Consider the following 16960-nt stretch of genomic DNA (forward strand, 5'->3'; position numbering starts at 1 on the left):
TTGTTCACAGTACTGTATGTCTCATTATTAAAGACAGTTATATGGTTTTTCATAATCCGGGTTCCTGTGCTATTTCTGCTATCTGTTTTGCTGCTGCTCCGTATTTTCTTTCTACTCATCAATTTCAGAATACCTTGGAAGAAAGCATGTATGGTTATGTTCCATTTCATTCACACTAATATATAGTGTCTAATATTACCACTGTTCTTAATTACAAAAGTACTAAAAATAAGTTTAGTCTTGAATCCAGTTTAAAAGTCAGAGCAAAATTTATTTCAGAAATTATGTGCTAATGTTCTAAGTAAAAAAAAAAACAAAACAAACCACATTAACTGCTTTGGAACCCAAACAATTATCCTTCCACATAATTTGTGAGTTAAGAAATTGAGTTTTACTTACAAACTCATCCATTATGTGCGGTCCATCTCATCAAAAATATTCATCTATTCATACACAAATGTACAACATCTTTTTTTCTCTCGTTTTTTTGTATTTTTTTTTCTTTTTTGCAAACAGTAGTAGCCATAAATAAAATGTTATTCTTCAAATTTCATTTACAAGCTACCTGGCACCATGTTTTCTAACATGGCACAAGATAATTAAAATGGCTGCTGTCACAGAAAAATCCAGACCAAAAACAAAATGAATAAAGCTGTCAATAAAATGAAGTTTTTGGAGATAAAAGCGAGATAATACTGTTACAGAAACGTGGCAAACAAAGCAGTCTTTGCTTTAAGTGTTTTGGTTGCATCGGTTCTGCTTAAAATGAAAACTGAGTGCCATGCGAATCTCAGCTGTGTTTGCAGTCTTGGCTAAAAGTCTGTATAGTCATTTTTTTTTCCTTTAGCAGTCGTTAACATTAAAAAAAAAAAAGGTTAAAAACTATAGCAGCAACAAAGCAAACCCCGTGACAGGAAGGCATGAGTTAAAAACGTTAAAAAAAAAATAAGAATGTCTATAAAATGTGGGTAAGAAGGTGCGACGTTCATCTCCCGTCAGCCGGCGTTCGGCTAAGTGACAACATGATGCGGGCGAACCGCTCACACAGCTCGTGTGTGGAATAAGTAGGAAGCTTTGGCGGGTCATTGAAACCTTTAATTTCCGTTGAACAATCAAGCAGTTTTGGCAGGAAGTCGGTCAACTTTTCTTGCAAGTTAGCTGGAAAATAGAGGAGAAATATACAGAAATTAGGAAGTTACTTTATTTAGGACTATACAGTATACAGTAACAGCTACACTAGTTTATGGCTTTATTCCTTAAGTGGCCAACTGCAAAATCAGCACAAACCTTATATATGATTTATTTTCTCAATGTACTGCACAAATTCATCACTAGGAATATATACGATCATACAAAGGAAAACATATTAATCAAGTAATTAACAGTTGAGCTAATTCATTAAAATACAAAAATAAAATGCGTCAGCTATAAGAGAAACATAGTGAAAATGTTCCCAGCAGTTTGAGCTGCAAACTAACAATAGATAATGTTACCTAAGTAATATCAGAATACACGGCAGCTGCGAATTACTCGGACTGAAGGGTTGATTGAAACGGAAAGAAAGACGGCCATTTAGGGAACCCTGGGAAGCAGGATCTTTGCTGATTGATTACGGGACAACATATTGATCGGCAGCTTACAGTAGTTAATTTGTTTTCAATAAAAGTAATCAAAGGCTGCATACAGTATATTTTAAGTGCCGCTTGGATTGCTTCTAATGTGAAGTGAGAAACAGAGGTTTAACATGAGTTCTATTTTACCCAACTACAGCTCAACCCCATTATAACGCTGTGCTTAGGGTCCAAAGAATCACACTGCAAGCGGATCGCGTTAGAAATAATGTACAATTGTATGCATTGTACAATAAAGTATTTAAGATACCAATAATCGTGTTGTAAAGTATTCCTAAATACGAAAATTGGGAGCCACACTTGCATCGCGTTATAAAGCGGATTCGCATTGTAACGGATCGCATTATAACGGGGTTGAGCTGTATGTAGAATTACAAACTGAATTACCTTTTCGTTTTATTTTATTAGGCAATTTTCACAATGGCAGTTTGTATTCCATGCAATACTATGAACACATAGATATTTAAGAGGAAGCTGTGACTAAAATACTTATATATACTTACGCTCCATTTCTTGCCCAAGGTAGGAACACCAACGGTTTCTCATGTCTTCTACAGCAACTATGTCCCTTTCTTCTATATCATCAATCAACAGCAAGGGCAAACACGGCACAATGAGTTCATTCATTATGGTCAAGCCATTGTTAACGTCTTCACCCTCCCCAGACTCAAACATCGCTGCTGCCTGTTCATTCAGTTTCTTCATATGAAAACAAAAGAAATAGGTCAGATGTTTGCCGAGATCTTAAGAATCATATTCTTCAGGCCCCTCCAATACTCAAGGGACAAAAACTCAAAATGACTGTCCCATGTGCTCGCTAGTATGGTCATTGTCTAGGCCCCCAAAAATTCTACAAAAATTCCAGTTAGGTGGAAATATAACTGAAAAAAAAAAATAGAAACCGCCTCTTCTGCGGTCATGTTTCAGTATACACAGAGGAGAAACCGTTGGCTCACTAAATTGAAAAACAAACAAGATTGAAAATGGAAAGTTGAACAACATGGATGGTATGTTGATGAACTGTATTTGACAAAAAAGGAAGGGAACACAAAGTGATTGTGCCCCTAAAAGAATTCACTAAACTGCACACCACTAAGTGTAAAAAATAACTTTTATTAAATTTACATAAAACATATATAACCGAAGAATAGAGTAACGTGAATTAAAAATAAATTAAATCAACAGTATCGAGCATCTATGTCATCAAATAGGTGTAATTTTACTATCCCAATTAACCAGCTAATGATGGTGGGATATGGGAGGCATATGATGCTACAAGTCAGGGTGTAACCCTCTCTGGATCAGCTAACAGACCGGATGGTAAATGTATGAAAGTCAGTGATGGCAAATAGGTACTAATGGATGAATATCCAGTCCTCCTAGTGTGATGATATATTGTTCAACAGCTCAGTGAACTCTTTATTAGTGTAAAAGGTACATAAACTGTGAGTGAAAGTACTGACACTCACAGCAGCAATATAGTGAATTCACAGCATATACACTGTAAAGACACATAGGACACTAGGTAAATACCAACAGAACTCACTGACTAAAGACACTGGACTAAATTAGCCGAGTGTTAAGATCTGTACATACTGAAGCAGGATACTACAAACACTGCATTAAAAACAGCTCCAAGTAGGAGACTGACAACATTGCGCGTCCAACGCGCGTTTCCCTCCAGCAAAGAAGCTTCTTCAGGGACAAAATTTACTGCGGGGGGAAAGAACTGAACGTTTTTATACCCTGCCAGTGCCATGATTATAGAATCGATTGCTAACAGCTGTTGCGCATGCGCACCATGCACGCGCCCACAGCGGCACAATAAACTAACCAAATTCTGCTAAAAATAAACATTATTGCGATCTTGAGCACAGTACCTCAATAGTGCTGCTATTTGGGGCTTTCCTGATCGTTTTAGGAACTTGTACAGCCGTTATATCCATTGAGATGCGAGTAACGAGCACTGCGCATGCGCAAGAACTTAGAAAATATTCAGTTCAGACTCATCTGCATTGCGCAATGCGAACCGGTCTCAAGTCGTCTAATGCGCAGAAGTGGGCTGATAGTTACAAACAGCCACACTGATGCTAGTAACGGCCACTAAAGCTGATGTAGCAGCAAAATTAAAGATACTAACCATGGAAAAGGGCAAAAAAGGTACTAGTCCTAGCATAACACAATACTTGCATGCCAATGCACATACTAAGTTTGTAAAGGTCCCCCTTAAGTGTATGATGCCAAGCAATGTGTCATTAAAAATGCAGTGATGGACAAGAGATCTTTAATAAATAAAAGGAGAGAACATGTATGTATACATGCAAGATATTAATTGTCTATTCTTGCAGGATGATATTATGATATACCACACGTATACACACATTACACACACAATAAACCCAAGACAGGGTTTAGAGCTCCAGTATTATAGTCACTAGTTTATAAGAAAATACCAAATAATGATAAAGGAATATCAATCAATACCGAAGACTGGCGGCCAACACAATAGGCATGGAAAATGACTCAACTGGTCATGATGAGGAACACGAGAAGTATATGTACACAGGGGAGGGAAATAAAAAGATAAGGAGATCAGACCAAAAAACCTGATTTAAATAAATGGAGTAAAGGTGAACCCTTCATTGAGTCCACTAGACTCCTTGTTTTTAACTTATAAATCCATTCTGCTTCATCAACATACCATAAATCCATTCTGCTTCATTCTGCTTCAATATGGGACATTTAAGTTGATAGATGCCCATGAACTTGATGACATTGACATCGCCATTATGGAATTGTGTGACATGTCTGGCAACTGATGTTTCAGCAGAGTGCTTGATGGAATTAATATGTTCGAGTACACGTCTGGGGAGTTGTCTGGTCGTCTTGCCAACGTATCTCTTGCCACAATTGCATGTGATGAGATAGATTACGTTTGTTGTCCGACAGTTGATAAAACTGTCCACACAATATTGTGCGGTGTTGTCATGATTGGCGAATACTTTGGCAACAGTGATATGTCTGCACGCTTTGCAGCCCTGACAGCGGTACATCCCTTTAACCGGACTCAACCAAGTAGCTGTCCTAGCCCGCTGGAAATGGCTATTCACAAGGCAGTCCCTCAGGTTTTTGGATCGCCTGCTGGTAATGGTAGGTCTAGGGCTTATAACCTTCACTAGATCCGCATCCGCCTGAAGGAGATGCCAATGCCTAGCAAAGATCTTTTTAATTGCCCACCATCTTTTGTTAAAGGTGACAATGACTCTAATAGTGTTGTCCTTAGATTTTGTATTTTTCGCAGACAGAAGAGAATCCCTCTCACTGTGCAGTGCCCGATGGTAAGCCTTATTCAATGTTTTTATGTTATACCCACGACTAAGGAACCTTGAGCGGAGTTCTTTGGATTGAATAATGAATTCTCCAATTGTTGAACAATTCCTCCGAAGTCAAAGGTACTGCCCAGTGGGGATACCCGCTAGGCGGCTACTGGGAACTGTATTTACTGCAGGTGCACTTGTTAATGAATGCAATATGTGTTGCATTATATAATTCACCCGCGTTTTTTCCCCTTGGGTGTTTATTTTATGCAGAGGTCATCTTGTTGTTTTTTTGCCCTCTGTTTCAGGTGCATTGCTCTGACCATACACATTTTCCCAGTGAGTAGTAAAAGGTGGACTGAGATTCCAGTTTGCCTCTAATGAAGTGACTGTATCCAGAAAATGAACAAAAGACCTGATATCGCCAGCCTTTTTAAATCAACATAGCTGTTTATCATTTTTTTTTTTAACATGTTACTCTGAAGAAACATTAAAAAAAAAAAAAAAGAGAACGCTGCTTTTAGTTATAATGAGGATGCTTAAGTTGGAGAAGTAGTGAAATATTTTCACAGACAGACATCTCAAGTTCCTCATCAGATGTGTGCCGTTCCTAGGCGAGGCTAGGGCAACACGTTTAGCACAGAAAAAAAGCAAAAAGTACTGTGGTTTACAATGATTGATTGTCAAAGGAAATAACAGAACAGTCCGAACACGCAGAACATCGTCAGTTCTGCAATGATGGCCGAGTGATGGTTCACTCAAACTCACAGAAATAGCCTATGACAGTCTCTCTCAGTAAATGTCTATATGCAGCATATTGTAAGGATGACCTCTTTCTACCACAAATGTACAAGTTGTTAACAACATTCATGCAAGTCTGCAGCAAGCAGTTAATATTTACATTCAAAATAACAAGAAGGGGTCTTTCAATGTCCGGGGACCCATGGTTGCAAGCCTGGGGTGGAACAGGAGTCCACCAGAAGCATTGGGGAAACAATATGGCTCCGGAGGTCAGAACTCACTACAACGGCCAATACAAAAGCCACAGTGAAGGACACTGCAGCTTTCTATTGGTGACCCTGGAAGCCACGTTTGTAGTCTGTCACCGTTCTTGTAGTTTGTGTGAAAACCAGCGCAAAATATACAAATCTTTCTATAACCAGGGGTCCCCCCCAGGACCACCAATACAGCTCCAGAGAGCAACTGGTTTACGCAAGGTTAAAAAAAATAATCATTTTAATTAAAGTTTCCATGCGGGATTGCTGCTTGTAAAAGGTTCAATAGGCCTTGTGCTGTGTTTATACCAGACTTATAGGTGCAGGCCAAATTAAAAATGTATTTCAAACACCTAGTTTTTATATTTTTAATCTCATCTTTTTATATAATTTTCAAGATTTGTCAAAATGGTAACCTAAAGTTTAATGTAGAATATACTGTCCTAATCTCATCCTCATTTGTTCCCCTAGACCTAAGGTAGTCAAGACTTATGAATTTCCCCTTAAAAATAAATGCAAGAATAATTTTGTCTTCATAGCTGCACAGTAGTAAATATGTAACTGCAGGTTTCATTTGACGAGAAGTAATCTCACTCATACCAGGAAAACGGTATCTCCGATATCTAAAAAAATATAGGGTTAAAATTATACTTGACAAATATATATTCATGATGTGGTGGGTGTGGGAGTTTGAGCTAGCTGGGAATGTGTGTTAAAATGATATTTGTACTAGGCAGAATGTAAAGAATGAGTCGCGACATTAGGGCAGAAGAGCATATTATTTTAGTTTTATTGGCTCTCATGGCGATTACTGGTTTTTGTACCAGTGCACTCCCTATAATGGCTGCCGCTGTCGCACACAGGAAGCTGCAACAGATGTTACGGCTTTCTATTGGTTAGAGGGCCCCGTTGGCTCTGGTAGCCATGTTTCCACAGGCACTGACTAGCACCGGTGAATACCTCGGACACCGGAGGTTATTGGAGCTGAATATAGCACAGTGTCCCAATTATATAGAAAAATAATAAAAATTACAGATGAGACTCAAAAATGGTGAAACCGCTGTACGTGTGCATGTTTACTGGCTATGCACTTAAACCCAGGCTGTGCTGAAAAGCTGTGCAATGCGGCAGGCATAAGCTTATAGGAATCCATGTTAAATTGGATTAGAAGCAAAAGGTGGCACTATGTGCTCATATGCATGTCATTTCCCAGAATCCCTTGCTGCAGTGGAAGCATTGAATTCCAAGATATAAAGGTGAAAAGACGGGTTGCACACCTGTCTGAGACATGTGAATGTGCTCACAAGTGGTATTTTTATAAAAACGTATGTATTCCTCATTTGTCTATAATACTACTATTATTTCAGACAATAAGAAATGCCCCGTACTGTACTTACTATTTACTTACCAATAAACACTCCCGTCGGTAGTGCGATATCAACTCCTCATCATGTCCTCTGTACAGACCCTTTGAATGCAGTTCTTTGTTATACTGATAACCGTAAATTAGGTACAGCAATGATTCAACATAACTAAAACAAGAAAAAAAAAAAAATGAATCTGTCCATAAACCTGAACACACAAACATATTTACTATAGCAGGTGGTGTGTACTGCCAATTCAGGGACCACAAAACAAGGCTACCATTCCATAGGAATACAAAATGGTGTTTAAAAGAAAACCAAAAAGCATGAATATTAATTGGATAGGAACTAACATTTTGGACTAATTTAATGACTCGCAGATCGTGGAATACCCAATTGACTCATTTTTTTTTCACTACGAATATGGAAAATATCAGTGGTAAAAGGCAGTTTTACCTCGCCAGCTTGTCCTTTAGCAATCTACATTGGAGATGTCCTGTTTACACTGCCATGTATAATTACAGAAAAGGGGAAGACGGGATGATTATTCTGTCACAACTCTGCTTCAACGGATATGGTCTGCTATTAGGGTTACCCACTGTTAGACCTACTGTATGGAAAATGGCACAAAGATGTTATGCCTCATAAGGACTTAATGCAACCTGCACAAGGACTTAATGTTTCATTGATGCTGTATCTTACCTCTTATTCTGAAATAGTTCCAATCCAATCATGATGTACATAGTCGTCTCTCTAAAGTTTCTGTAATCCTTGTGCCACCTCTAAGCATAAATACATAATTGATAATCTTGTTAGGTATACATTGAAATAAAAAACGTAGTAAGTCCAAATAGGATCAATATGTTAGTAATGACCTCATTATAACAACACTGCACGAATCATCCTCCCCAGGCAAATGAATAAATATGCAATGTAAAAGAGGATTAATTACTTGCCAGCCAGTAGATTTTGTTTAATCTTACCAAATTGGAGCAGAACCTCTGTTTATATTAGCACCAAGTTAATTCAGTTAATGAAGATGTCATGATACAGCCATGAAACAGTTAGTGTGTGTGGTGTAGCGATTAAGGGGTTAACTTTTTTTTTGCTCAGTGTGCTTTTTAATTACTTGCTCTGCTCCAGCAAAGAGGGGGGTTAACCGGTTAGTCTGGGTGTTCTTTGGATTACAAGTAATCAAACAATTACGCAAATACTTTGTTTTTATCAAGACAACAGTGTAACCAGGTGTCAGAATTTAGATCACTGCAGGCCCATAGCAAGGCGTTCCAGCCTCAAGACAAAGGTGTTATGGTGAGGGACATCCTCTCCTTCAGAGGCTTCCACAGAGCCAGATACAAATTATGCCATTGTTTCGGTAACCCTTGGTATCATTACAGGCCAACGTGAATTGAATTTCTAAAATAAAATGTACACCAAGACCACAGTCGGTCGTCACAGTGGAAATTAATAGATCAAAACTATGACAAGTATCAGAAAACCTATCTGACCCCAAGGTTTCAAAGAAGCCACGTCTATTGCACGTGTGTGCGACTGGTAAGTTATCCTAAATATGTTGACACTGGCACAAGGACTCTGGTAATTACGGGGAGAGAGTTATTAAGCATTTCATATTTGATTCAAAGGTAAGGTTGTAAAAATGTCCATAGCTGGACTATCAAGAGATCTCGGCCCTTGTACAGATCAAACAGAAAATTGGTATACAGATTCAGGTGTGAAACCCAGAAATTAGATTCAGCTGGGGATACCGTTGCGTGTGGATCTCATATTTTCTTTACATGAACCTGGGAAAAGTACTAAAGGACTGCAAGTGATAATATATAGGTTTTCTGTTTTATTCCCTTTTATTTTATAACTGTCTATTTTTATTGTTACTGTATGGTCTTTTGCAATCTTTTGTATAGCACTAACTTTTTCATTAGATTACATCTAAAAGGTCATAAGTACTGTTTGATTTTCCTGATTTTCTGACCTGTTTCTGGGAGGGGGTAAGACCAGGGATGCCCGAAATATAAATCCTTAAACTAATCCTGATGTGCAACACCGTTCTGATGGCGAAACGCGCAGCGTGACGTCATATACCACGAGGTCTGTACACAGGGAGGACAGGGCGTACCTGCAGGATGCGGTATCTTCATCTGGCAATCACTACAATTGTTGCTTTTGCTCCAATTAGTTACTGACTTCTTTATTTCAATACTGCATTTACATAGCCAGACAAGGAATTCTCTACGAGTCTCTTGTGATTCACTTTCAACACTTCTACCCTAATCCCTACATTTCCAAAGTTTCTTCACCACTGCCATGTCTGGAGGCGTTACTATTACTGGTAACTTACAGTGCACTTTATAACGAATGCTCAAACTGTAGGATACAATTGATTATTTGACCTAATCACAACTAGCTACAATTCAATTGAAATGTCTCACTAAGACACCTTTATAATTAAACGCAGGTTTTTTGTCATATTTTCCCAGAGATATTCTCCCAGTGATATTCAGACCTTGTGTTTTAATTATCATGATTAGTGGAAGTATTTTGTTTACATTCATGACTTCTTAACATTTTCCCCAAGTATTATCAGGGATCATACTTCATTTTTCAAAATCCTTTGTAAGAGGTTATTTTAAGTTTTAATATAGGTGCACATTAAAAGTCACGTTTTAAACCTGTTCTTTGTGCACGATACCCCACCACCACCGGATCGAAACTTAAATGCAAATATAAACTATGGTTTGGTTCCAGGAGTGCACCTCATTTGAAGGGATTGTCTGGGTCATTTAATCTGTGTGTAATCCTGGTGGCGGTAACATAATTGGGGTGTTGTGTGAGGATATTTCAGAGTTTGGCGTTCATGTGGGCAAGCATGTACGTGACAAAAACACACCCCTCACCGAGTGGCTGTCAGGGCGCCCAGGTTTTTCACTAGCACACAGTGGGGACTCATGGATTAATAGATTTTGTCATTATGAAATGTATAATAATTTGCCAATGTTGTACTGGGGTTATTTGCTTTTCTCTACATTAATGTAGGAGCATCTCACCTGGTGTAAATCTGGTGTAATTCGTTTGCACTAGTTCTGCCTTTTTATTTTTATTTTAACAGACCCCATACAAGTGGATATTTTCAGACTCCGTATTTATTATTCTGGGTATGTTCCTGTGCAGTGTTCTATGTATTTTGCAGTATAAGCACAAGTGGTAATGGCAGCAAGGTCACACCTGAGAAATGCAAGGAAGTTTAACGCTGCACGCCTGCTAACTTCCACAGAGCTCAACACCTCACAAACGTACGCCAAACTAACCACAAAACCAAACCCAACACCGCACAAACGTACGCCAAACTAACCACAAAGCCCAACACCTCACAAACGTACGCCAAACCAACTACAAAACCAAACCCAACACCGCACAAACGTACGCCAAACCAACTACAAAACCAAACCCAACCCCGCACAAACGTACGCCAAACCAACTACAAAACCAAACCCAACACCGCACAAACGTGCACCAAACTAACCTCGTATTCCTCCATGTTGACTTCGTCGGGTTTTACCATTTCAAGCTTGGTTTGAGCAACTTTCATAATGTTGCGACACCTAAAGGAAAGGAGGAAATAATATTGCCTTGCAATTACACCCTAACACACAGTACAGTTATTGTAACGAGGGCTACTTGCAGTTTCATTGATAAGGCCGCGCTTATAGTGCCGGCGATGCGATGTCGCCCGAAAACAAATGCATTGCCGCCGCGTGCTCTTATAGTAAGCGCGACGGCGACAATGCAACGGAGCAACGTCGCGAAAACTAGTAGCCAGCAAAAATTTGATTTTTCAAGGGCTGTCTCCTCATATGACAGCCCTTGAACCAATCAAATGTCGACGGCACCATAAGCGTGGCCTAAGGGAGATATAAAATCAGTATTAGCCGACTATTGGAGGACTCACAATACGGGGGGGGGGGATAAAAAGACAACTAAAGAATTTCACAATTCAGTATGTGATCAGGGTCAAGAAGAAATAATTTTCTATCCTTAACAGGGCAAGTGAAACTTCCCGCATTAATACAGTATACTGTATACTAAAGCACTGCAGGTCTCTCCAAAAAAAGTTAGGCGTACAGTTATGTAGTAACACCACACACAGTCTATAAATATAGATATAATGTAGACGAATAAACATATCTATAACCTAAATATTATTATAATTAGGGATTCCGGCTTTAGGTTTTAACTGAAAAACGTCACCGACTGATCATCTTGCATTTCCCGTTAAAACCGATCAAATGAATCATTTCTATTACGTTCCACCTTTCTTAGCAGCCCAGACTGCTAGCCACTTAGATTGTAAGCTCTCCGGGGCAGGGATTTCCTTTCCTATTGACCTTATTGTACTATAATTCCCTCTACTGTATGGTCGCTCTTGTAAAGCGCCAAGTACAGTTGTGAGCGCGACACACACACACACACAACCGTGACAAAAGGCAGCACAAGCGGAGCATGTGTATGGAAACAAAAGGTGCACTGAAACTCCAAATTCAAACGTGACTTAATTGCTTGTTATTGTTAAGAGTGATAAAACAGTGTTTTTTTTTAATAAAAATAAAACCCCGGAACAAAAAAACAAAAACAGTTTAAAAAATAAATAAATAAATAAACACTGAAAACCGGAATCCCTAGCTATAATTATTAATAGTATTGTTATTAGCAGAAGTAGAAGTTATTCTAACCAGAGTGGCAAAGCTCAAACTTGGGCCATCGCTAACAATCCCGGTTAAAGAGACAGTCCCTGCTAGGACCAAAGTGAGCCGTTGGCAGTAACATGTTTCATGTATTAAATATAGGCGATTGGAACCATTTCTAATGTATTAGACAAGTAGAACGGTTCTTAAAGAATTAAACTTGTAATGTCTTCGAAGTGATCAAATGCTTTGGAGTGTTTTTATATTTACCTAACTTATTTGGTGATAAAGCTGCCTGGATAAACAATTTACCCGGATATACAACAGTTTAAAAGACTCGTTTTTTCTTTTGTTGTTTTGTTTATGATGGTAGCATGATTAGTTTAAAGAGATAAAAGGAAAGAACAATATTAACAGATAAGGTTACAATGACAGGAAGCATGTCAATTACATTTAATAGAACAATCCACCCTAAACATCCATTGTTTTTTTTGTTTTTTTTTTACAGGATTGGAAACCGAGAGGGGGTGATGGGAGGGAAATAGTCAGGAGCTGAACCGTAGTATTTTCAGCGTGGGTGACCCCCGATTTTAAAGGGGGTTTAAATAGCTATCCATATAGGAAGCCACAACCGATGATGCAGCAGTTTCTTATTGGACCTGAGATTTGGCAACCATTTTGGTTCCCGGAGGGAGCCTTAAATCCAGTAACTTTCATTGGTAAGTATCTCGTAAACCGGTGGGTCCTTGGAGCTCAAAATAGTGGCGCTGAAAATAGTGGCGTTCGGCTCACTGTGACCCCCAATTTACACCCTTTCAAAATCAGGGTTTTAAATAAATAAATAAGAATAATAATTATATAAAAATAAAATCTCTCTCAATTGTAGCGCTACTGGGATAGTGACATAATGTACGCAAACAGACAATAAAAAGTCCCAATGGTACTGTACTTCCAGTATGACAAATTATTTAGTTCATTACTAATCTGTTTTTTCTCATAAGTATGGGCCATTTAGTTTAATCCTTTGGCCAAAACATTTCAAGCCTGCAACCATGGCAAGGTGTGACCCCTCAGCAGCAGGTCCTACACTACCAATTCCACACCGCCCCCTGTGTTTCTTTCACTGCAGAGAGAACATTTTCTGTTGCAGCAAGTATGGGAAGTGCAACTATATATTTTCTTGCACTTTTTTAGTCTTTTTCCCCCCATTATAATTATCAGGGCTCTTCTGGTTTCTAACCACTGCACTGAAGCTCATACATAATTTTAACCCTTTAGTCACTGCATACATGTCATGCATTCCCATGCTGTTGGCTATAGTGTTGTTGTTGTTACTCTATGAAGTGCAAGAAATACAGGGGACAGTGCGGGATTGGTAGTGTAGCATCTGCTGAGTGAAGTTACCTTGTTGTGGTTGTAGACTTGAAATATTTTGGCCAAAGTATTTAACAAAATAATCCATACTTATGAGAAGAACAAAGAGGAAGAAAAAAAAAATAGTAATGCACTAAATAATTTGTAAAAATGGATGTAGCATTGGGGCTTTTTTGTCTATTGTTAAATACATAATCTTGTCTCTTTTAAAGGCACCAATTACCTTACAGTCTCAACCTATTAACATTATCTGAACCTATTAACATTAATAGGGTCATTAGAGGAGTTTGGTCACACCATGGATGGTGTATCCATAGCCGAAAGATTCTTAAGCAACTGTGTGCACCTACTGTAAATCCAAGAACACTGCTGTATTAGGCATTCAACGTGCTCTGGAAAAATAAAGTCATTTTAAGTACAAGAAATATATCAATGCACTTATTACCGTTCATCAAAACTAAAATTGTGATCAGCAAACTGTTCCAGCAATGTTCTCTCAATTATTTTCTTTGGTGCCTGGCACTGGATGAAGTAAACCAAGGCATGTTGCAATCGGTAATCAGTTTCAGGTGGTGGATCCTCTTGTGCTAGTTTTAATAGGCGGGCATACTCTGTTTTGATAGCCTGAGAACAGATAATAAATGTAAACAGAATTAAACAGGTGGATAGTATTCGTATAAACACTATTAAACCAATAATAACATAGCCGTCTTTTGGAAAACACAAAAAAAGAAATAAAAATGAATTATTCTTGAACATATACAACACACGGTTTTCGGAGACTGAACAGCAGTAAAATGCAGACACTGTAGCAAAACAGGGAACTGTGACATGATACAAAAATCAACTTCAAAATATGGTAAGCGTTTGCATTAGCAGTAAAGGCTTTTTAATCAGGCTTGGAGAGAAATATTGTGGCTTTAAAAACAGCTCTAGTTTTAGCGCCATCTCCAAATCAGTGGTGCTAGTGACCCACGACACTGCACTGATAATCAGAGGCAGACCACGCAGATATACTGACCAGTAGCCCTGCCAAGCAGATCACTATTAATGCCTTCTGAGACACCGAAGACAACACTGGGGCAGTGGTGGCCAACTCCAATCCTCAAGGGCCACCAACAGGTCAGGTTTTCAGGTTACCCCTGATTCACCACAGCTGTCTCAATCAGAGGGGCTCAATCCCTGCTTCAGCACAGCTGGCTCAATCAGTCCTTGAGGACTGGAATTGGCCTCCCCTGCTCTAGGGCTACAAAAGTCGGCATACTCGGTTTTATCGTTTACATTATTTGCGTGTTATGGATGCTAAACTTCCTGGGCAGCCATTTAAGTTGATGAAGCATGAAATATGTGAAGTTGAATCTTCCAGTAGAAAAGAGCAGGAGAAAAGTTAGCAGAAACAGATTACAATACTGGAGCATTTGTTGCAGATTGTCAACAAAGCCAGACAAAAATATTAAATGTGTAGTACCACCTGGCACAGCCCCTTTCCAACATGAAGCGTGTTTCTGTAAGGCTGCGTTTATAGTGCCGGCGCTGGCGACAGCAACGTCACGCTGTGGTCGCTGGAAAAATCAAATTGACTTTACTTCCAGCGATCGCGACCAAGCACTCGCGTCGCTTCTACTATAAGGGCACGCGACAGCAGCCGTACATTTGTTTTGCCGCAATGTTGTGTCACCGGCACTATAAGCGCAGCCTAATGCTTAACATGGGATAATTTGCACTGATAGAAAGTCCAAAAACCAGGACACTATACCAAGCCAACTTTGTGTCTTCTTGTTTTCCAAGGTACAAGGTTAGATGCACAACCCATATAGTGTGTAGCGTTAATAATTTTGAATAGTAATTGAACAAAAATGACATTGAACTGAATTGTCGGACACTTCTGTCCCACACTTTTAGGCTGTTTAGTTGTCCTATGTTACTGCAGTTGTTTGACATACTGTAGGAGTCTCAAACCAGTAGGTTTTTAAATGTGAATATCTGTGCGAGAAGGGGCACAAAGTTACCTTAAAAACTTACAATCAGGAAAAAGAGAAGGATTCCTCACAGAGAAAATGTATTAATATTTTGGGAATATACAGCCGAAGACCCCATATATCCTCCAATAAGTAAACATTTATATTTGCTCATTAATGTACTGTAGGTTAAATGGACATTACTGAGATGCTACCTGATTAAACCAGGAACACCCAAAATAAACTCTCCACTGGCGAAACTCGGAATATGTCCACATGATCAAAAGTGATTTTAATATTTAACGATTTAGGTATGTGAAAGCTAGATATAATGGGTAAAAACAAAAAGAAGAAATCAGACAAGCATTTCCCATTATTTCCTAGGATATCCTTGTATCCCACATGACTATACTCTCCAGTCCACATAAATTATTGGAGATATTTGCTGCATGGTTCGTACACATGTACATGGTGGCTCAATAGTATACACACCTGTGTATATTTTGGTGTTTTGCGATATCGTTGTGCAGTTGTTCTTGATATAACTTCCCAATACATTTTGAACTCTATTTTGCACTTTCCCGCGAGTACCCTGATCTTTCCCCATACTTCTGTTGTGGGGGTTACTTTTCTAGTTTGCTTTTCTTCAGAAGTGCACTGCCAAGTTATTAGGGCTGTGATATTTGATGTGATTATTCACTTATTGGGCTGTAGTGCTATCCTACCCTTTCTTTACAGTATATGTTTACCTTCTGATTGGGATGGATCAAATAACATTGATTATTGAAGCCCTCCTTCCACAGTCTCTCCCGTATGTAAAGAAAAACTTTCACAAATGATTCAGAAATACTTATCGATTTCTTTAAAGGAACTATCATGTGTACTGCCCCTCCTGAATGTGTCCAATAGTAGCTTCTGAAACATATCACGGCATTAGTTCTGTTTAGTCCGATGTAGAGTTGCACCTTTAGCACGGCAAGCTATAGCCTGGGCAGCCAGGGGGCCCCGCTCTACCCCTCTATCAGCAGCCCATCTCTCTCTTCAGACAGGCAGGAGGGAGATGGTATGCGGCGGCGCCCCCCCAGCGTTAAACAGAAGTAAGGCGGCAGAGGAATCAGCAGCTGTTACACAGCTGAGCAGGACAGCAGAGAGGAGCGCCCTCTTGCAGCAGAACCCGGAAGAAAGAAAGACTTCCAGGTTAGACCACAAAAGGACGCTCCTCCCCTGCTATGCCTGCTGATTCCTCTGCCGGCTTAGCCTCCTGTTTAACCTGGACCACCCACAGGTAGGCATGGGGAGAGAAAGAGAAAGTGGCGGTGGGGAGAGAAGTGGCGGTGGGGAGAGAGGTGGCGGTGGGGAGAGAGGTGGCAGTGGCAGTGGGGAGAGAGGTGGCGGTGGGGGGGGGGGGAGAGGTGGCGGTGGGGGGGGGGGGAGAGGTGGCGGTGGGGGGAGAGAGGTGGCGGTGGGGAGAGAGGTGGCGGTGGGGGGGGGGGAGAGAGGTGGCGGTGGGGGGGGGGAGAGAGGTGGCAGTGGGGGGGGGGGGAGAGAGGTGGCGGTGGGGGGGGAGGAGAGAGGTGGCGGTGGGAGGAGAAAGGTGGCGGTGGGGGGGGAGAGGGGGGGTGGC

The 16960-nt window shown here is 39.9% G+C and overlaps 1 protein-coding gene across 1 annotated transcript in view; it reads right to left on the reverse strand.

Moving 5' to 3' along the window:
* Nucleotides 1-250: 250 nt before the first annotated feature.
* The window catches only part of USP25 (ubiquitin specific peptidase 25), a 121476-nt gene continuing 104766 nt past the window's right edge, over nucleotides 251-16960 (reverse strand). Inside the window, exons 19-24 of the mRNA XM_075593964.1 lie at nucleotides 13824-14002; nucleotides 10846-10924; nucleotides 8010-8089; nucleotides 7352-7475; nucleotides 2135-2330; nucleotides 251-1158 (exon numbers count right to left, since the gene is read on the reverse strand). Coding sequence (XP_075450079.1) covers nucleotides 986-1158; nucleotides 2135-2330; nucleotides 7352-7475; nucleotides 8010-8089; nucleotides 10846-10924; nucleotides 13824-14002 — 831 coding nt within the window. The 3' untranslated portion in view covers nucleotides 251-985. The remainder of the gene's footprint in view (nucleotides 1159-2134; nucleotides 2331-7351; nucleotides 7476-8009; nucleotides 8090-10845; nucleotides 10925-13823; nucleotides 14003-16960) is intronic.

This window comes from Ascaphus truei, chromosome 3, assembly GCF_040206685.1.
Source record: "Ascaphus truei isolate aAscTru1 chromosome 3, aAscTru1.hap1, whole genome shotgun sequence".
Taxonomy (NCBI): Eukaryota; Metazoa; Chordata; class Amphibia; order Anura; family Ascaphidae; genus Ascaphus; species Ascaphus truei.